At 43.9% G+C, this 22,515-nt stretch overlaps 2 protein-coding genes across 2 annotated transcripts; both read left to right on the top strand.

Moving 5' to 3' along the window:
- Positions 1 to 66: 66 nt before the first annotated feature.
- slc26a11 (solute carrier family 26 member 11) lies at positions 67 to 6,125 on the top strand. Its single transcript, XM_070827653.1, has 15 exons — positions 67 to 168; positions 751 to 993; positions 1,098 to 1,337; positions 1,451 to 1,643; positions 2,131 to 2,216; positions 2,532 to 2,754; positions 2,880 to 3,058; positions 3,211 to 3,283; positions 3,457 to 3,568; positions 3,685 to 3,740; positions 4,085 to 4,225; positions 4,325 to 4,452; positions 5,164 to 5,263; positions 5,388 to 5,521; positions 5,675 to 6,125. The coding sequence occupies exons 3-15, from the start codon at positions 1,128 to 1,130 to the stop codon at positions 5,861 to 5,863; spliced, it is 1,824 nt and encodes a 607-aa protein (XP_070683754.1). The 5' UTR covers positions 67 to 168; positions 751 to 993; positions 1,098 to 1,127; the 3' UTR covers positions 5,864 to 6,125.
- A 2,043-nt stretch (positions 6,126 to 8,168) lies between these two features.
- LOC139199421 (scavenger receptor cysteine-rich domain-containing protein DMBT1-like) lies at positions 8,169 to 22,268 on the top strand. Its single transcript, XM_070828491.1, has 18 exons — positions 8,169 to 8,241; positions 12,302 to 12,622; positions 12,929 to 13,240; positions 13,445 to 13,864; positions 14,069 to 14,488; positions 14,693 to 15,112; positions 15,317 to 15,736; positions 15,941 to 16,360; positions 16,565 to 16,984; positions 17,189 to 17,608; positions 17,813 to 18,232; positions 18,439 to 18,641; positions 19,778 to 19,929; positions 20,978 to 21,217; positions 21,311 to 21,470; positions 21,580 to 21,655; positions 21,756 to 21,779; positions 21,972 to 22,268. The coding sequence occupies exons 1-17, from the start codon at positions 8,169 to 8,171 to the stop codon at positions 21,773 to 21,775; spliced, it is 4,917 nt and encodes a 1,638-aa protein (XP_070684592.1). The 3' UTR covers positions 21,776 to 21,779; positions 21,972 to 22,268.
- Positions 22,269 to 22,515: the final 247 nt, after the last annotated feature.

The raw sequence follows: 22,515 nt of genomic DNA, 5'->3' as shown, positions 1-22,515 counted from the left end.
ACCCGTGGTCACATGACAGAGGTCACGTGACGATGATCGGTCGTCAGGAACCTCCGCCCGGCGCCTCATCAGCAGACTGACAGAAATTTTAGGAAGTGGTCTCAGGGAAGGGAACAAGAAGATTTTGACAGAAAAGGACCTGAAAATCACAGCTGAGGGTTATCACAGGTTGGGTAAGAGTTTCTATTTTATTCTGCTGTTTTTCTATTTTGTCCGATTCCGTCTTATTTATTTTCTGTCCTGTTTCATCTTAATTTAGTCTGCTCTCTTCCAGTCACACAGCTATTTTATTCTGGTTATTCATGTCTTTTCCTCTTTGCCAGTGCAATTTTGTATTGATGAATATTATGACCTAGATGCCATAAACACACTACAGGACAAAGAAAATACAGAATTATGATAACACATCAGACTGTAAGTTCAGGCTGCAGGTAACTCACAGAACACTGAGGAACATTTGTGGTAATGTTTCTTTGTCAGGGAGTTTTATGACGTGCAGGTGATTGTGGAGAACAGTTTCTGGCTGTCGTAAAAACAGCCAGTGATCAGAGACAGGTATGCAAAGTACTGACCTGTCATATGATCATCATATGAGCATAAAGACCTCAAAGCTAGTTGAGTTCAAGAGTCACAGAAAGACATTTGGAATATCTGTCTTCACATACAAACTTGTACCCAGGTGTGCAGTCATCGTCTGTGTGAACAAGTCAGTTGACTGGTGGCTTTTTGTTGTTTTTCTCTTACACTCAGATCACAGCATGCATCTGAGGATACAGCGTGCACTCAGTTTGATGTGCTGTGTATTTGTACAGAAAAACACAAACGCCAAAATGACACACGCTTGCACACAGAGCGCCTCTTTGTTGTGTTGCCCTGAGTGCTCCTGAATGCTGGTCCTGGGGGAAGAGAAGTCCGAGGAGGCAAAACTAAACCAGAGGAGCCAAAAGCTGATGAGTGACCTTTAAACCACAGGAGGGAACTTAATCACTTTGTGTGAGTGGCTTTTATTCTATTAAGTCCCCTTCATTCACACATTTGAATATTTAAAACATCATTTTATTCATGTGCACTTGCTGCTCTTCCTTCATCCTGCCCAGGTTCTCCTCCTCACCTTTAATCCTTGTGCGATGGACCGGCCTCTACTGGGCCGGGTGTCGGCCGTCAGCCGGGGCTGCTGCTCCTACAGCACCCTAAAGGCCTGGCTGCCCATCCTCTCCTGGCTGCCCCGGTACAAGCTCAGGTGGCTCCAGATGGACGTGCTCGCAGGCCTTACCGTGGGGCTGACGACCGTACCACAGGCGCTGGCTTACGCTGAAGTAGCCGGTCTTCCTGTGCAGGTGAATCCTAGCTGGATTGTCTGTGAGGGTTTGCCTTTCGGATTCAGTAACGGCAATAATAATTAGTTGCGGCTCCACTTATCATTTTAATCTACAAGCTTTTCTCTCCACAGTATGGACTCTACTCTGCCTTCATGGGGGGGTTCATCTACACCCTCCTGGGGACCTCTAAGGACGTGACGCTGGGTCCCACGGCCATCATGTCCCTCCTGTGTTTCTCTGTGGTGGGGGGGCAGCCGCACCGAGCTGTGCTGCTCAGCCTCCTCTGTGGACTCATCCAAGCTGTAATGGCATTACTGAGATTAGGTGAGGGGAGGGCTGCTGAGGTCATATGGCGACCTTGTGACACCAGTTTTGGTGATTTTCTTAATTTAGTCAACACTCGTGAGTCAAGTGAATGAACTTTTTTTTTTTTTTTAGCTAAAACTAAAAGAAAGAGCTTTTATTCACAATGTGATACATTATTTTCATCTGATAAGGACTATCAGTTAGAATAACAACCAACATCCAGTCTGTTAAAGAGATTATAAAGTAATTATTTGAAAAAGAGAGAGAGAGGGCGTCGTGCAAAGCTTTTTGGTGGCCAAACTGCAGAAAGTTTGAGGAAACGGGAGATTATAGTTTGTGAGTGCAGGAGAGCGGCGACTTCCTACCACCTCGTCTACGACTTCCTCTGCTTAACCACACGCAACTTCTGTCAAATCTGTGGATCTCAACCATGCTTTTATTTTCAGGCCAAGGCCGGCGTCTTGGCTCTGTGAATCATTCACGTTTCTGTGCTCGTCTTCTGCAGGTTTCCTGCTGGACTTCATCTCTTTCCCTGTAATAAAAGGGTTCACTTGTGCTGCCGCAGTAACCATTGGCTTCGGCCAGGTCAAGGTGAGAGCTAAACATGCTGCAACAAAAACTACTCAACAGTGACCCAGTCCCACATTTAGAATTTACACACAGTGTTACCCATTTACATCCAATATACAAAACAAGCAAAAAAGAGAAAGTCAAATAATTTCTGGAATAATGGTGCATTACAACACATGAGGGGTCACACTGGCCAAGACAATATTATTATTACGTGTTATGATATAGTTCCATTTTCTTAAATATCAGTATCACTCATTGCTTTTAACACACCCATGTTCAATTGAAGATACAGAGGGGTTCGGTCGATGGCCGTCATGTTGTTTCTGTTTCTAGAACATTCTGGGACTCAAGGACGTTCCCCAGGAGTTCTTCCTGGAAGTTTACTACACCTTCTACAAGATTCCAGAGGCCAGGATAGGTGATGTGGTGCTCGGCGTGCTCTGTCTCGCTCTGCTGGTCATGTTGTTGTCCATGAAGACCCGTCTGGGCTCGGACGACGATCCCTCCTCCACCTGCACCAGGGTCGCCAGGAAACTAGTGTGGACTGTCGCTACCAGTTAGTACATGTGTGTGGTTGTGATCGTGTGTGTGTGTGTACGTTTTTCCTCTTCACTTGTAAATACAGGAACGACAGCGTATGAAATCAGATGTTTATTCCTCTGTCCTGTCTGTCTTGGTCAGTGCGTAACGCTCTGGTGGTCGTGATTGCATCCTGCATAGCATTTTCCTGGGATGCGTACGGTCATCATGTGTTTACAATCACTGGCAAAACTTCCCAGGGGCTCCCACCGTTCAGGCCCCCACCCACCTCAGACACCACAGCCAACGGCACCGTCGTCTCCTTTGGAGAGATTGTAGAGGTAAGGGGCAGAGAGGCGAGGCCGGCCACGGGGTCAGAGCAGGTCATCTCATCACTTAACAATTGAGTTGCAACTTTCACTTCCCAAAATCTTTCCAGCTCTCCTGACGAGCAGCTAAGCAGCCGGTCCTCCTCTCTTTGTGTTCTGTGCAGGGCTTTGGAGGAGGGCTTGCTGTGATTCCCTTCATGGGGCTGCTGGAGAGCATTGCCATTGCCAAAGCTTTTGGTCAGTGTTTTTAGCCACCTTCGTAGCATGGCTCATATAAACATTTTATAAAACGTGTCATGTTGCAAAAGCACTTTTCTACACATTATACCAGCATAGGATGCTCGGCTCATTCCAAAGAATGACCGTCTTATTAGGCTGTTCACAGATTTGAACTTCCTGTTTCCCCTCAGCCAGTCAGAACGACTACAGAATTGATGCCAACCAGGAGCTGCTGGCTATCGGTGTGACCAACATCATGGGCTCCTTTGTGTCAGCCTACCCTGTGACTGGAAGCTTTGGGAGGTTTGTGTGTGTGTGTGTGTGTGTGTGTGTGTGTGTGTGTGTGTGTGTGTGTGTGTGTATGAGACATGAAATTCATGTAATATATTTACAGTGTCATGTTTTCTCCTCACGTGCAGGACAGCGGTGAACTCCCAGACTGGTGTGTGCACTCCAGCTGGAGGGATCGTCACCAGTGAGTCCTGTCACTGTATCTCTTTCGCCCCCTTGTGGTGGTTTGTGTTATCACAGACTCTTTAACCCCACTTTTCTCCTGCTTCTTTGTTCCTGTCTGTCACCTCAGCCTCAAACAGAGCATGTGGACATAAGCAATTTATTTCTTTTTCCATTTTATATCACGGCCTGGAACAACAAAAAAACATTGTATTATAATATTTATGTGACTTTTCTCTCTCTCTCTCTCTCTCTCTCTCTCTTTCTATGTTTGCTGATATTTCATTTCTGCTGAGTATGTGCATTTCTTAGTTTTGAAATGAGAAATTCCTCTAAATGTCACCTCCTCCCTGTATGTTTCCGCAGGTGTGATAGTGTTGCTTTCCCTGGCGTTCCTCATGCCGGCTTTCTACTACATCCCCAAAACTTCTCTAGCGGCTGTTATCATCTGTGCGGTCGCTCCCATGGTGGATTACCATGTCGTGGCTAACATGTGGAGGATACGCAGTAGGTGTCCACTCAGTTTTTTTTCTTTCTTATACTGAAGGATGCCTCATATGTGTGTGTTTGCGTTATTGTGGTGTCGTGTTCGTTTGTCTTCCACAGAGCTGGACTTGCTGCCTTTTACTGTGACGTTCCTGATGAGTTTTTGGCAGGTGCAGTACGGCATCATAGGAGGCGTGGCTGTATCTGGAGCCCTGCTGCTGTACACCATCGCAAGGCCCCAGATTAAGGTACCGTGATGTTCTGCACAGGCTGGGAGGCACCCAGTGTATTAGGTGATGGAGGGCTTGAGTGATGATACATACCAGGGGACAGCAGCAATTTTTCAGCAATGGGAGATTTTTCTATACCGTTTCATACTGATGTTTAATATCTTTATGTGCAAATGAATGAGCAGCAATTTTAAACACTCGAATGGCATGATTGGATTCACAGAACTATTGCTTCTATTCATTCATATGACGTACCTTGATTTTTCAGGGATTTAACTTGCCAAAAAAAGACAACGGCTCCTCACTTTAATTTCCATATGATTGAATGATACCACAACATAAAATAACATATACTATGATGTAATATTTTATCCATACCCCCCACCTGATGTTTCCAAAGCAGCACGGCAGAGTTTGGAGAAATATGATCGAATTAATTATCACATTTATCAGGCCTTGTTAATAATTCTGCCGTTTGGCCCAACAGTCACATCAGTCTCAGAAGCAGCTGAGTTACCAGTTTCTCTGTTAAGAACAACCTCATAGTCCTTTTTGCATAACCTCAACAGGACAGTGTCTTACTCCACCTTGCTTTTCCTCTGTGAAATACAGGACGTTAAGTGAAGCAGAATAAGGTGAGGAAGTCTGAGGACAAGCGGGTACAAGAAATCATAAAACCGGTGACAGAATTCTGTTTTTGTCTCCACAATGTGTGCCTGTTGTGTGCAGGTGTCGGATCACGGTGTGCTTGTGATGCAGCTGGGAAGTGGACTCAGCTTTCCTGCCACAGAATATCTCAGCCACATCATACACACTCAGGCTCTGCAGGGTAAGGAGAGTTACATGAAACAGTAACGTGTGCTAATCCCTGTCTTGGTGAACCACCTCCTCTTTTTTTAATTGTATCTCCTATTTGCCTTCTTGTATACCTCCCCTTAACGTCCTTCCTCCAGTGTCTCCCCCGCGGTCAGTGGTCCTGGATTGCCACCATGTCAGCATCATAGATTACTCAGTGATCACCGAGCTCAGGGACCTGCTGAGGCAGTTCAAACTACGAGAAGTTCGACTGGTGTTTTCCAGACTGCAGGTTCGACCCTCAGCCCTCACTTCCTTACAGACAGTACTGATCATTGGCGGAGAGTTTAAAAATGCTTTTTTTTAAAATTCAGTTCTTATAACAACATTACAAACAAAACCTTTTTGTCCTCAAACACTCTTCCTCTCTCCCTCCCACTTTCAGCCCTCTGTCCTGGATGTTCTCCTAGCAGCTGATCTGCAGGACCTCAGGTACACAGACAGCGTGGAGGCAGCGCTGCAGAAGGCGTATGCAACCTCCTCAGCGACTGACACAAGAACTGTCCAATCACGGGCCGGAGAGGAGATGTTTGATGCTGGACAGAGGCAACATGGCAACAGCACTGATCAGTGACATTTCTGATGTGGGATTACAGGGGTAATATGAAGTTGAAAAGCGATGAACTACCTCGAATAACTGATTTGCTGGCTGTTAAATGTACTGTAACTGCCAGTAACAGCTCAGTGATGTCAAAGGAAAGCGTTGCGCTGTGAATTCATTGTGGAATCTCTGAGATATGACACTACATTGGACCAGAAGTCTAATACTGTGTTTTTTAGTATTTTATATGCTTTTGAGGGAGATTATGTATTTTCTATTAATGCTGACATAATGAAAGAAGTAATATTACTGAAATATATATATATACACTACCGCTCAAAAGTTTGGGATCACTTGGAAATGTTCTTGTTTTCCATGGAAACACACATGAAATTAGTCTGAATAGGGAATATAACAAATGAACAGGACATGCTGACATTGTCAGAGTTAGAAATAATGATTTTAATGGAAATGATGAATGTGTTCTTCAAACTTTTCCTTCATCAAAAAAAACACCTTTTGCAGTAATTACAGCCTGGCAGACTTTAGGCATACTAGCTGTCAATTTTTCAAGGTAATCTGATTTCACCCCATGCTTCCTGGAGCATCTCCCACAAGATGGATTGGCTTGATGCAGTCTTCCTCCGTACCATACGCTCAAGCTGCTCCCACAACAGCTCAATAGGGTTCAGATCCGGAGACTGTGCTGGCCACTCCATTACAGTCAGAATTTTGGCTGAGTGCTTATTCTTTAAATATTGCTGACACATTTTGGAGGTGTGTTTTGGGTCATTATCCTGATGTAGGATGAAATTGGCCGCAATCAAGTGCTGTCCACAGAGTATGGCATGGCAGAATCTTGAGTTAGCTTTCCTTCCTCAAGGTTCCTTCCACTCTGTACAAATCTCCTATTTTACCACCTCCAAAGCGCCCCGAGACCATCACGCTGCCTCCACCATGATTGACTGATGGTATTAAGCACTGTTCTTGCAACTTTTCATTTGTTCAGTGTCTCACAAATGTTCTTCTGTTTGATCCGAAGACCTCAAACTTGGACTCATCTGTCCACAACACGTTCTTCCAGTCTTCCTGTGTCCAATGTCTGTGCTTTTTTGCCCATCTCAGTCTTTTCTTTTTATTGGCCAGTCTGTGATGAGATATGGCTTTCTCTTGGCAATTCTGCCTTGAAGTCCAGCATCCTGAAGTCGCCTCTTCACTGTTGATGCTGACACTGGTGTTTGACGGGTACTATTTAGTGCAGCTGCCAGTTGACGATCTGTGAGGCGTCTTAGTCTTAAACTACACACTCTCAGATATTTGTCTTCTTGCACAGTTGTGCATCGGTGCCTCCCACTCCTTTTTCTGTCCTTGTTAGAGCCAGCTTGTGCTGCTCTCTGAAGGGAGTAGTTAACAGCATGGTAAGAGATTTTAAGTTTCCTCGCATTGAATAGCCTTCCTTTCTAAGCACAACAATAGGCTGACTGAAATATTGTGGTGTTGCATTATGTTGTACTGATGTCACACAATTACACAAAAGATATACACACGTGGACAAAATTGTTGGTACCCCTCTGTTAATGAAAGAAAAACCCACAATGGTCACTGAAATCACTTGAAACTTACAAAAGTAACAATAAATAAAAATTTACTGGAAATTAACCATTGAAAATCAGCCATTACTTTTGAATTGTGGTTCAACAGAATTATTTAAAAAAAAACAACTAATGAAACAGGCCTGGACAAAAATGATGGTACCTCTATAAAAGATTGAAAATAATTTGTCCAGAGGGACATGTTTAACTCAGGTGTGTCCTTTAATTGGCATCATAGGTGTCTTCAAACTCATAATCAGTCAGTCTGCCTATTTAAAAGGTGACAAATAGTCACTGTGCTGTTTGGTGACATGGTGTGTACCACACTGAACATGGACCACAGAAAGCGAAGGAGAAAGTTGTCTCAGGAGATTAGAAAGAAAATTATAGACAAGCATGTTAAAGGTAAACGCTATAAGACCATCTCCAAGCAGCTTGATGTTCCTGTGACAACAGTGGCACATATTCAGAAGTTTAAGATCCACGGGACTGTAGCCAACCTCCCTGGACGTGGCCGCAAGAGGAAAATTGATGATAAATTGAAGAGACGGATAGTTCGAATGGTATCCAAAGAGCCCAGAACAACCTCCAAAGAAATTAAAGGTGAACTCCAAGGCCAAGGTACATCAGTGTCAGATCGCACCATTCGTCGTTGTTTGAGCCAAAGTGGACTTCATGGGAGACGACCAAGGAGGACACCACTGTTGAAAGCAAATCATAAAAAAGCGAGACTGGAATTTGCGAAAATGCATATTGACAAGCCACAACGCTTCTGGGGGAATGTCCTTTGGACAGATGAGACAAAACTGGAGCTTTTTGGTAAGGCACATCAACTCTATGTTCATAGACGCAAAAATGAAGCATACCAAGAAAAGAACACTGTCCCTACTGTGAAACATGGAGGAGGCTCGGTTATGTTCTGGGGCTGCTTTGCTGCATCTGGCACAGGGTCTCTTGAATCTGTGCAAGGTACAATGAAATCTCAAGACTATCAAGGCATTCTGGAGAGAAATGTGCTGCCTAGTGTCAGAAAGCTTGGTCTCAGTCGCAGGTCATGGGTCTTCCAACAGGATAACGACCCAAAACACACAGCCAAAAACACCCAAGAATGGCTAAGAGAAAAGCATTGGACTATTCTGAAGTGGCCTTCTATGAGCCCAGATCTAAATCCCATTGAACATCTGTGGAAGGAGCTGAAACATGCCATCTGGAGAAGACACCCTTCAAACCTGAGACAACTGGAGCAGTTTGCTCACGAGGAGTGGGGCAGAATACCTGTTGACAGGTGCAGAAGTCTCATTGACAGTTACAGAAAGCGTTTGATTGCAGTGATTGCCTCAAAAGGTTGTGCAACAAAATATTAAGTTATGGGTACCATCATTTTTGTCCAGGCCTGTTTCATTAGTTTGTTTTTTTTTAAATAATTCTGTTGAACGACAATTCAAAAGTAATGGCTGATTTTGATTGTTTAATTTTCAATAAATTTTTATTTATTGTTACTTTTGTAAGTTTCAAGTGATTTCAGTGACCATTGTGGGTTTTTCTTTCATTAACAGAGGGGTACCAACAATTTTGTCCACGTGTGTATAAAAATGTAATCAGTCCCATTGCCGTTAAATGTACTAGGCACATTCATGTTCCCAAGGGGAAAACCCTGCAACAATAATTTCAACATCTGAAAAAACTAGTGATCAAGAGCTCCTCTTTCAGCCCTTGCTATTTTTCCAGCTTCTGATGTTCCTTCCTTGTTGCTGTCGCTCAGATACATAAAACCACTGCCTTCTTCTCTTGTTTGTCAATCAACACAATGGGAGGTTGGTTAGTCATCACAAGTTCTTCAGTCTGAATCTGGAAGTCCTACAGGATCTTAGCTCGGTCATTCTCAGCGGCTTTCAGGAGGTGTCTTTCATTCTGACTGTGGGACTTCCAGCTCATACTCATGCAGATGCTCCTGTACACTATGCCAGCCCTTGAAATTCAGCCTCTTGTAGGATTTCTCGATACCAGCCATTTCTTCTATGGGTAAAGATGCATTTTACAGAAGTATTCAAAATGTCCAAATCACACATGAGAAATCAGTTAATTATTAAAGCACTCTTACCACCCCTAGTGTATGCTGATAGTTTTATTAAAGAATAGTGAAGTCCAAAAGTCCAGCCTGAAGCTGGTGTTACATTAATAAATAGAGGAAGTGTTTGTGTAGTTTGTCCCCTATTGGATAATGACTTTGCTCCTCATAACTCTTAGTGAGGCATCAGTAATCAGTTTTAACAAAGGGAACTGCTCCAAGCAAACTAAAAGAGCAGCCATAGTCTCCCTCCATTGTGACTGCCTTGACAGCGGTTTTTATCCAGTTTTCCACCTGTCATTTGCCACAGATATCAGTACAACACTTTCACCAAATTAAGTATCGACAGTTTTGTCCAACTCATCAATATGATCAACCCACATATTAACTTACAATGTGATATTAGGATCGCCAGTGAGAAGGAGGAGGAGGAGGAGCAGGTCCTACAGGTAAAAGGAACAGATGATTAGAAACCCACTTTGACCTAAAATCCTTCAACACCTGAAAGACCCTGAAAATCTCTTTTCTCTATCAACTAAATTGTCCATAAGTGACCGGTCCCACATGATTTTCTGCCCAAGAACGAACACACTGATATGTTGTTGGGATGTTATTTCACATAGATTTCTGTAATTGTGTTTTTTCGTTCTTGCTTTTCTCACTGGTTTTAAGTGGGGGAAAAAGGTGATGGCAAGTATCTCCATGCACCAATCAGAGTTTAGCAACATTTGAATCCAAATCTGACCTTCAAATGTGGGGTTTTTAGCAGCAACATGGCTCTAAGGATAGAAATGTCACCTGGTTTGTCAGTCGCTCAGTCCACCACTTTAGTCCAGACTATAATATTGCAACAACTATCAAATGGATTGTCATGAATTTTTGTACAAGTTTTCATGTTCTTCAGAGGATGAATTCACTCACTGTGGTGATCCCCTTACTTTTCCATCTAGCACCATCAAAGCATTTATTATCCAACATCTAATGGATGGATTGGTACAATATCTTGTACAGACACAGATATTCATTGTGCCCAGATGATGTATCCTACTAAGTATGATGATTAATTGACTTTTCTGAGGACATATTCTCAGCTTGACGTTTATTTTTTTAATTGTCATGAATTTGCAGGACAAGAAGTTAACACATCCATATCCTCCTGCATTGTGCCCTGTTATTTAAACAGGAAATCCAGGTTAGGGCATCAACAGATAATCTAAATCTAAAAGTTTTGAATGTAAAACATTGTTATTCATTGTGTCCTGTGTTAAAATCCTCTTAAAAACATGGCTCTTGTTCACATCAGACACCAGAGACCATCTTTGAACAGAGAGAGGAGTTATGATCTTCCCGTGACTGAATACTTAGTTACATACTTATATCATGTGATGATAACTGAGTGTTAAGGTAGGATTTTCTTTGTTTTTGGTCAGTTTTAACAGTGTTTACTTGTTTTACACCTTTCATTAACGTTTATCTCAGATAGGTTCAGGTGTGCAATTAAAAACATATACCATCACTGACGAAAGTCCTGTAAATGTAAAAACATCTATTTATGACAGATCAAAGCACCCACCAAATCCAATGTTAACCTGCATGTTAGTCAGTCTGTTCTTTACTGTTTTGATTGACATCTTATCAGTGAAGTTGTTTGAGCTAAATGTTCTCAAATAAATCCTGAGAGGTGCACAAACATGCTTTCTTGGCAGTGCTTACTTTTGCCTGTGTGATAGGTAGGGTTTGAATTGCTTTGTTGCATACTTTTAGTATTAAGTAGAGCACACTATTGCTCACAGGTACTTACCAGCATTAATGGTCTTGCACAATGCAGTCAACCATTTACCCTGAAATAATAAAACACTAAAGAGGACGTGAGTTTAAAAATATGATTAAATATGATCAGAAAAACTCTGTAAAAACCAAGTTGGTCAAATTATCAATGTCAGGTAGGAACGTTATCGTTGGAATGAACATTGATCATTACGGTGGGGTTCAATCATTATGTTTTTATGTTTAACAATGACTTGAGATTGATTGTCGTACCATGATACACATTTACTATGGACTTTGTTTGAATGAATGTTCTATTAATCTATCCATTTATCTTATTTTGATTAATGAGTAACTCCTCTGCTGTCATGGCATCAATGACTCATTTATGTGTTTCACCAACGATTACTTCATTTGGTCTTTTGAATACACAGACAGGCGTATAAATTCATGCCCGCTCACTCACTGGGAGAATTTCATCTTGACACTCCAGCGTGAGTACAAAGACTGGCAAAGTGAGGAATTGTATGCATGGCAGCAATTTGAAAATATGATTTTAAGACATATCTCTCTTTTTTTCGTATTTTCAGCGGGTTGATGTGGTCCATAATGGGAGTGCCTGGGGGTTTCTTATTGCTCCTAATTTTGCAGATTTTTACAGGAAACACCTTTGGTAAGTCATCTGATATCTTGTCATATTCACTCTATGACTGTATTTTCCTTTTTAAATGAAAGAAAACAACAAAAAAAAAATTTTTCTGTTTTTTGTTACACCTATGGGTGCGCTTCATTTAAAAGACATTAATAAAATGGTTGTTTCCCCACATTCAGAAGTACTAGCACCAAAAATATCAGGATGTATTACAGTGACTACACGCTTGTTAACTTTACTCAGCGATTCCCTCAAATTTCTGTGACAGGTGCAGTATTACGAAACCTCACATTTGGTGACGATTTTAATTGTGTCTTTGCAAATTTACAAATATAGGCTAATTTAAATACATAAAACAATGACAATATTCTATAAAACAATATTCTGAAAAGGGAAATATCTAAATCTAAATGTCAACTCTGACAACCGCTGGTCTGGCAGAGTGGAGGTCTACCATAAAGGACAGTGGGGGACGGTGTGTGACGATGGCTGGGACCTGAGGGATGCCACGGTGGTGTGTAGACAGCTGGGCTGTGGCACTGCTCGTTCAGCACTACAGGATGCAGCCTTTGGGTGGGGCAGTGGACCCATCTGGTTGGACGATCTTGGCTGTTCTGGAAATGAATCATCGATAACAGAGTGCAGACATGAAGGGTTTGGTGTCCACAACTGTGGTCACCATGAAGATGCCAGTGTCATCTGTGACAGTGAATGTCTACACATATTTAAAGTATACTCCAATTCTTATTGATCACATTTAACTAGAAAAATTGCCTCGTGAAAACGTTTCAATATTTACCACCAACAGATCTCTCTAGTAAAGAAATGAGGCTTTCCCACATTAATGCTGATGGCAGTGCTGGATGTAGTATTCTTGTGAGTTCACAGAGACCTGTCTTTCGTTCAACCAGGATTCAACAGCACATCAACCACACCAGTTCCAGGACCTGGGAACTTCACCACTCCTCAAGTCTTTGTCAACATCACTGCCACAACACCAGCGAGCAACAGCACAGGAGTCGGGGTCCGCCTGGCCAATGGAGGATCCAGCCCCTGCTCTGGCAGAGTGGAGGTCTACCATAAAGGACAGTGGGGGACGGTGTGTGACGATGGCTGGGACCTGAGGGATGCCAAGGTGGTGTGTAGACAGCTGGGCTGTGGCACTGCTCGTTCAGCACTACAGAATGCAGCCTTTGGGTGGGGCAGTGGACCCATCTGGTTGGACGATCTTGGCTGTTCTGGAAATGAATCATCGATAACAGAGTGCAGACATGAAGGGTTTGGTGTCCACAACTGTGGTCACCATGAAGATGCCAGTGTCATCTGTGACGGTGAATGTCTACACATATTTAAAGTATACTCCAATTCTTATTGATCACATTTAACTAGAAAAATTGCCTCGTGAAAACGTTTCAATATTTACCACCAACAGATCTCTCTAGTAAAGAAATGAGGCTTTCCCACATTAATGCTGATGGCAGTGCTGGATGTAGTATTCTTGTGAGTTCACAGAGACCTGTCTTTCGTTCAACCAGGATTCAACAGCACATCAACCACACCAGTTCCAGGACCTGGGAACTTCACCACTCCTCAAGTCTTTGTCAACATCACTGCCACAACACCAGCGAGCAACAGCACAGGAGTCGGGGTCCGCCTGGCCAATGGAGGAACCAGCCCCTGCTCTGGCAGAGTGGAGGTCTACCATAAAGGACAGTGGGGGACGGTGTGTGACGATGGCTGGGACCTGAGGGATGCCAAGGTGGTGTGTAGACAGCTGGGCTGTGGCACTGCTCGTTCAGCACTACAGGATGCAGCCTTTGGGTGGGGCAGTGGACCCATCTGGTTGGACGATCTTGGCTGTTTTGGAAATGAATCATCGATAACAGAGTGCAGACATGAAGGGTTTGGTGTCCACAACTGTGGTCACCATGAAGATGCCAGTGTCATCTGTGACGGTGAATGTCTACACATATTTAAAGTATACTCCAATTCTTATTGAGCACATTTAACTAGAAAAATTGCCTCGTGAAAACGTTTCAATATTTACCACCAACAGATCTCTCTAGTAAAGAAATGAGGCTTTCCCACATTAATGCTGATGGCAGTGCTGGATGTAGTATTCTTGTGAGTTCACAGAGACCTGTCTTTCGTTCAACCAGGATTCAACAGCACATCAACCACACCAGTTCCAGGACCTGGGAACTTCACCACTCCTCAAGTCTTTGTCAACATCACTGCCACAACACCAGCGAGCAACAGCACAGGAGTCGGGGTCCGCCTGGCCAATGGAGGAACCAGCCCCTGCTCTGGCAGAGTGGAGGTCTACCATAAAGGACAGTGGGGGACGGTGTGTGACGATGGCTGGGACCTGAGGGATGCCAAGGTGGTGTGTAGACAGCTGGGCTGTGGCACTGCTCGTTCAGCACTACAGAATGCAGCCTTTGGGTGGGGCAGTGGACCCATCTGGTTGGACGAGCTTGGCTGTTCTGGAAATGAATCATCGATAACAGAGTGCAGACATGAAGGGTTTGGTGTCCACAACTGTGGTCACCATGAAGATGCCAGTGTCATCTGTGACGGTGAATGTCTACACATATTTAAAGTATACTCCAATTCTTATTGATCACATTTAACTAGAAAAATTGCCTCGTGAAAACGTTTCAATATTTACCACCAACAGATCTCTCTAGTAAAGAAATGAGGCTTTCCCACATTAATGCTGATGGCAGTGCTGGATGTAGTATTCTTGTGAGTTCACAGAGACCTGTCTTTCGTTCAACCAGGATTCAACAGCACATCAACCACACCAGTTCCAGGACCTGGGAACTTCACCACTCCTCAAGTCTTTGTCAACATCACTGCCACAACACCAGCGAGCAACAGCACAGGAGTCGGGGTCCGCCTGGCCAATGGAGGAACCAGCCCCTGCTCTGGCAGAGTGGAGGTCTACCATAAAGGACAGTGGGGGACGGTGTGTGACGATGGCTGGGACCTGAAGGATGCCAAGGTGGTGTGTAGACAGCTGGGCTGTGGCACTGCTCGTTCAGCACTACAGAATGCAGCCTTTGGGTGGGGCAGTGGACCCATCTGGTTGGACGATCTTGGCTGTTCTGGAAATGAATCATCGATAACAGAGTGCAGACATGAAGGGTTTGGTGTCCACAACTGTGGTCACCATGAAGATGCCAGTGTCATCTGTGACGGTGAATGTCTACACATATTTAAAGTATACTCCAATTCTTATTGATCACATTTAACTAGAAAAATTGCCTCGTGAAAACGTTTCAATATTTACCACCAACAGATCTCTCTAGTAAAGAAATGAGGCTTTCCCACATTAATGCTGATGGCAGTGCTGGATGTAGTATTCTTGTGAGTTCACAGAGACCTGTCTTTCGTTCAACCAGGATTCAACAGCACATCAACCACACCAGTTCCAGGACCTGGGAACTTCACCACTCCTCAAGTCTTTGTCAACATCACTGCCACAACACCAGCGAGCAACAGCACAGGAGTCGGGGTCCGCCTGGCCAATGGAGGAACCAGCCCCTGCTCTGGCAGAGTGGAGGTCTACCATAAAGGACAGTGGGGGACGGTGTGTGACGATGGCTGGGACCTGAGGGATGCCAAGGTGGTGTGTAGACAGCTGGGCTGTGGCACTGCTCGTTCAGCACTACAGAATGCAGCCTTTGGGCAGGGCAGTGGACCCATCTGGTTGGACGATCTTGGCTGTTCTGGAAATGAATCATCGATAACAGAGTGCAGACATGAAGGGTTTGGTGTCCACAACTGTGGTCACTATGAAGATGCCAGTGTCATCTGTGACGGTGAATGTCTACACATATTTAAAGTATACTCCAATTCTTATTGATCACATTTAACTAGAAAAATTTTCTTGTGAAAACGTTTCAATATTTACCACCAACAGATCTCTCTAGTAAAGAAATGAGGCTTTCCCACATTAATGCTGATGGCAGTGCTGGATGTAGTATTCTTGTGAGTTCACAGAGACCTGTCTTTCGTTCAACCAGGATTCAACAGCACATCAACCACACCAGTTCCAGGACCTGGGAACTTCACCACTCCTCAAGTCTTTGTCAACATCACTGCCACAACACCAGCGAGCAACAGCACAGGAGTCGGGGTCCGCCTGGCCAATGGAGGAACCAGCCCCTGCTCTGGCAGAGTGGAGGTCTACCATAAAGGACAGTGGGGGACGGTGTGTGACGATGGCTGGGACCTGAAGGATGCCAAGGTGGTGTGTAGACAGCTGGGCTGTGGCACTGCTCGTTCAGCACTACAGAATGCAGCCTTTGGGTGGGGCAGTGGACCCATCTGGTTGGACGATCTTGGCTGTTCTGGAAATGAATCATCGATAACAGAGTGCAGACATGAAGGGTTTGGTGTCCACAACTGTGGTCACCATGAAGATGCCAGTGTCATCTGTGACGGTGAATGTCTACACATATTTAAAGTATACTCCAATTCTTATTGATCACATTTAACTAGAAAAATTGCCTCGTGAAAACGTTTCAATATTTACCACCAACAGATCTCTCTAGTAAAGAAATGAGGCTTTCCCACATTAATGCTGATGGCAGTGCTGGATGTAGTATTCTTGTGAGTTCACAGAGACCTGTCTTTCGTTCAACCAGGATTCAACAGCACATCAACCACACCAGTTCCAGGACCTGGGAACTTCACCACTCCTCAAGTCTTTGTCAACATCACTGCCACAACACCAGCGAGCAACAGCACAGGAGTCGGGGTCCGCCTGGCCAATGGAGGAACCAGCCCCTGCTCTGGCAGAGTGGAGGTCTACCATAAAGGACAGTGGGGGACGGTGTGTGACGATGGCTGGGACCTGAGGGATGCCAAGGTGGTGTGTAGACAGCTGGGCTGTGGCACTGCTCGTTCAGCACTACAGAATGCAGCCTTTGGGTGGGGCAGTGGACCCATCTGGTTGGACGATCTTGGCTGTTCTGGAAATGAATCATCGATAACAGAGTGCAGACATGAAGGGTTTGGTGTCCACAACTGTGGTCACCATGAAGATGCCAGTGTCATCTGTGACGGTGAATGTCTACACATATTTAAAGTATACTCCAATTCTTATTGATCACATTTAACTAGAAAAATTGCCTTGTGAAAACGTTTCAATATTTACCACCAACAGATCTCTCTAGTAAAGAAATGAGGCTTTCCCACATTAATGCTGATGGCAGTGCTGGATGTAGTATTCTTGTGAGTTCACAGAGACCTGTCTTTCGTTCAACCAGGATTCAACAGCACATCAACCACACCAGTTCCAGGACCTGGGAACTTCACCACTCCTCAAGTCTTTGTCAACATCACTGCCACAACACCAGCGAGCAACAGCACAGGAGTCGGGGTCCGCCTGGCCAATGGAGGAACCAGCCCCTGCTCTGGCAGAGTGGAGGTCTACCATAAAGGACAGTGGGGGACGGTGTGTGACGATGGCTGGGACCTGAAGGATGCCAAGGTGGTGTGTAGACAGCTGGGCTGTGGCACTGCTCGTTCAGCACTACAGAATGCAGCCTTTGGGTGGGGCAGTGGACCCATCTGGTTGGACGATCTTGGCTGTTCTGGAAATGAATCATCGATAACAGAGTGCAGACATGAAGGGTTTGGTGTCCACAACTGTGGTCACCATGAAGATGCCAGTGTCATCTGTGACGGTGAATGTCTACACATATTTAAAGTATACTCCAATTCTTATTGATCACATTTAACTAGAAAAATTGCCTCGTGAAAACGTTTCAATATTTACCACCAACAGATCTCTCTAGTAAAGAAATGAGGCTTTCCCACATTAATGCTGATGGCAGTGCTGGATGTAGTATTCTTGTGAGTTCACAGAGACCTGTCTTTCGTTCAACCAGGATTCAACAGCACATCAACCACACCAGTTCCAGGACCTGGGAACTTCACCACTCCTCAAGTCTTTGTCAACATCACTGCCACAACACCAGCGAGCAACAGCACAGGAGTCGGGGTCCGCCTGGCCAATGGAGGAACCAGCCCCTGCTCTGGCAGAGTGGAGGTCTACCATAAAGGACAGTGGGGGACGGTGTGTGACGATGGCTGGGACCTGAGGGATGCCAAGGTGGTGTGTAGACAGCTGGGCTGTGGCACTGCTCGTTCAGCACTACAGAATGCAGCCTTTGGGCAGGGCAGTGGACCCATCTGGTTGGACGATCTTGGCTGTTCTGGAAATGAATCATCGATAACAGAGTGCAGACATGAAGGGTTTGGTGTCCACAACTGTGGTCACCATGAAGATGCCAGTGTCATCTGTGAATGTAGGTTTCCTTTCATATTTTTGAATGTTTTGACATAATACAATTAATATTACATACTGAGGGGAGGGTCCACACTACTTTATACCAGATGAGATCCTCTGTAATTTAGTTTAACTTTATAAAACTTTAACTTTATATAATATGTATAGTGTTAATCATCATTTCACTGACACTTATATTCTGTGACCTTATATCTTTTTCTTTAGTCCCGCCTCTCCAGCCTTCTCAACTTATTTGTGGCCAAGTTAAACTCCAGTTAGGGCTGGCTTTAGTTGACCTGATATCCTCTGGTTTGAACCCATTCTCTGGCAACCTGGCATCCCACAAGTGCTCCTGGGTGAGAGCGTCTGAAGCTGTAGTGTGGTACGAAGTGGAGGCCAGAGAAGGTGCCTGTGGAAACACACTGAGGGTAAAGATTTCCATACTTTTCAAATCTATTTGCTGTAAACCTGTTTGTCGGTGTGCCTAAAGAAATATTTCTAATTCTTGGCCCCTTTAAACAATGCATTGCTGTGCCCCCCTCCCTTCTTTAGCTCTGGACACCTTGCGCTTGCTCTCAGCGTACTTAAGAATGGACTGCTTTAGCGCATCACTCTACTACTGTGGTTATCATTACAATTTAAAAATCCCAAATTTGTGTTTGGTTGGTTAGAGATGACACAGAGCGTGTAAAATCAGTGCAACACAAAGAGGCTACTGTAGCAGTAGTCCGTGGGACCTCGTTAAACAGCAACCAACCAACAGCCAAAAGAAATGTGATGCTATTTCATCTTGATAGAGCCAGGCCTTGAACTTCCCAGCAAGCACGAGCTACCTGCGGCTATCTACGTCTGCCAGCCGTGCCTCCCACCCCCTGCTGGTCACTTGGAGTACCGCTGTGTCCTTGAGGGTGCTATAGAAGACTTTGACCAGGATCGTCTCAGGATATAAATACCCCCAAGGAAGAAGCAAAATTTGATAATCACCTTTTCCCTCCTCAACACCTGGATTCCTCCAAGCCTGGTCATGACTCTCAAAACCCTGGAGGATCCATTTGCATCCACTGCTGATGTTGTTGTTGTTCATGCCAAGTGATGTAGAGTCTCTGGTGGGGAGCGGTTGAACACAAGACTTCATAAGAGGACCTCTATGCTCCACTCCTGCTGACTTGACACTGTCATGATCAAAGTGATCACAATCACTCAAATGGTGCATTCAGTGATTCCAAACTCCCTCTGCAAATATCTTTGCTCAGCAATATACACAATTTGCACATACTCTTTGTATTGTTAGCTTAGATCTTTATTACTGTAACTGAGATTGGGTCATTGGTCCCCAAATGAGATGTCTCTTTTCATTAACTCCTCTGCAGCGAGTTCAGGTTAGCAGGAACCAACAGTACTAAGTATTTGTTATCATACAGTGTCTGAAACACAGGTCCTCCACCTGAAGGACAATTTCTCTGACTTCTTTAACATCACATGGCCATGCTGCTACTAATAGCACCTCATCCCAAGCTGACATAATCATTCAACTGACATAATTTCATCATCCTTTGTGTTTCAGACCAACGGCACACATGCCATCTACTCCAACAGTTTATTCATCTATCCAATCAACAATGCGACCTTCACCCCTCCCACGAGTCTTCCCTTCTCCTGTGCGTATCCCCTGGACACAGACACCAGCCTGAATGTGGCTATCAGACCATTCCTGGAGTAAGTAGCCTTTTACTGAATATGACCAGTTGTAGAATAATAAAGCTGCTATGTGTATGTTATATTATTATTCTTATGTCATTGTGCCGTTTTTCCAAATTATTCTGATGAATTTATATCATAAAAATGATGGCAAACCTGGTGAAAAATGGTCTAGTCTTTGTGTTGCTTTTAACCATTCACCATAGTGTAAGAATGCATTGCTGTCTGCCCAGTGTCTGTATTAATACTACCACTGGGAGTCTCCCAAGTCACTTTTGTCAAATCCTTAACACACAAACTTAAATGGAGTTTTTGAGGTGACCTGTGAGGACATCATGCAACAGCAACACTGCATGTTGTGATACACAGAAGAGTAAAACTGCGCTTTTAATTTGTCTTTTGCAAGAGACACTTGATAGTAAATGAATCACAATCGGACACACACACAAACTAATTAAAACAATTGCAGATTTTACTCAGAGGAATGACTATCTCTAACTTCCGTTTGTTCTGCAGTTCATTAAGTGACGAATTCAGTGGCGTTGTGCTAAGTTTCATACAATCGTTCAATCTAGTAGAGATAGTATAGTGGATTTCATGGTGCTTTGCTGTTTTAAAGAAAGAAATAAGCTCTGTTTCAGAATGTGAATTGAATTTTAGTTTTTCAGCGAGCTCTTGAACGCAAGTTTTGTTGCTATCCAATCAAAAAGCATTCACAATGCTGTACTGTAAAGTGTACCCCTTTGTCTGAGTTAACAGTAGGTCCCCTGATTATGGCTTATAGAAAACAGCACAGCGCACCACAATATGACAAGAACTCCAGAAACCTCTACTATATCTGACTGACATATAATGAAAGAACATTTTATGTCTACTGTTTGTATATGAATTGTATATGAATTTAAAGAATTTTGTCCCAACCAAGAAAAGCAAGAAACACCTCCAAAGACTAAGAAATGTCCTGAACTTTCTGGAATATTAAAGAAACATAACAATGAGAAGATGAAGAATAAAACTTGGGGAAAAAGACTTGATTTTTTTTTTTAAATGCATATTTTCTTGACAGGCTAGGTGGCATTTCAGGCTCGGGTACCAAAGCCAGAGCATCGATGTCTCTTTTCCACAACCCTGACTATACTGAGCCCTATCCACCAGGCCTGGTCACCCTGCCGGTGGGCTCACCGTTGTATGTGGGTGTCTCTGTGGAGAGAAGAGATCCATTCTTTGTTGTTGTTCTGGAGGACTGCCACGCCACTCACTCATCAAACCCTGACGATCCCATGCAATACTCTCTCATCCAGAACAAGTAAGCATCCCCTCTTGAGCCTCAGCAGATGTATGTTGTAACATTTCTTGTAGTGCGATGGCCCTGATGACCCCTCTCCATCCTCTCTGCCAGGTGTCCCACGGACAGCAAACTGGTGTCAGTGACTGAGAGCGGCTTTTCCTACCAGGCTCATTTCACTGTCCTGTTGTTCCTGCTCCAGGATGAATACCGAGACATTTTCCTTCATTGCAGCCTCAGCTTGTGTGACCAAAGGAACTCCTTTTGTGGTCCAGTAAGCCACACAGTTCACTTCCTCAATGGCATTGTCGATCCATAATCAATGCCACTTAAACACTGAGTTTGATATCTCTCATTCTATTCCACCCTCTCCCACCGTGTAGCTTTGCAGAAGTAGGACACAACGATCAGTTTCCACCTCAGAGCCTGGGAAGCCCCTCACCATAGGACCGGTCATTTGTGAGTATGAATTACATTTCAGGGCTGGTATCTCAACACCATGAACTACATGGTATTAATAACCATGTTTTTTTTGGTCTCTTTTCTTGTTTATCTTCAGGGGGCAAATCACCTGAGTGAACAGGTAACATACTCATCCAACTCACATGTGTAATAACATGAGTTTTCATTCATGTCATAAAATTATAGAAGAAGATGTTGTATAATTAAATCTTACCACACTTTGTGTAATTCCTGAAATATATTACCTTTGTGATGGTTGTGTTAGTCAAAAGAAACTATATGGTTTATAATAAAAGTACTGCTTATCCATTAGGGTCGCGGGGAGGTGGAGCCAATCCCAGCTATCTTTGGGCGAGAGGCAGGGTATACCCTGGACTGGTCGTCAGTCAATCACAGGGCCAACATATAGAGACAGACAAACACCCACATGGGCAATTTAGAGTCACCAATTAACCTAATGTGCAGAAGAACCCACACTAGCATGGGGAGAACATGCAAACTCCACACAGAAAGACCCCAGGTTCGAATTCGGAAGGCATACAGTGGTGAGGCAACAGTGCTCACCACAGCACCACCGTGCTGCTATAATAAAAGTGAAGATAAAAAATTGTCTTCTTCCTCTCCGTGTTTATTTCCTGTACAGCTGTGATGTGAGTCTTATTTATACTGTATATGGCTTACACACCCTTTTTTAAAAAAGACTTCTGTGTTACTTTGACTAGGATTTATTTTGTAAACAATACTATGGATTATTATTTAGACCCAATTGCAGATTTTCTATATTATTGTGAAAACTGTGCAGCTGATATGTGTGCATTGATGGTAGAGTGGTCAGCAAAGAAAATTGCAGCCATGAC

The sequence above is a fragment of the Pempheris klunzingeri genome, chromosome 3, assembly GCF_042242105.1.
Source record: "Pempheris klunzingeri isolate RE-2024b chromosome 3, fPemKlu1.hap1, whole genome shotgun sequence".
Taxonomy (NCBI): domain Eukaryota; kingdom Metazoa; phylum Chordata; class Actinopteri; order Acropomatiformes; family Pempheridae; genus Pempheris; species Pempheris klunzingeri.
This window is presented reverse-complemented; position numbering and strand designations above follow the sequence as displayed.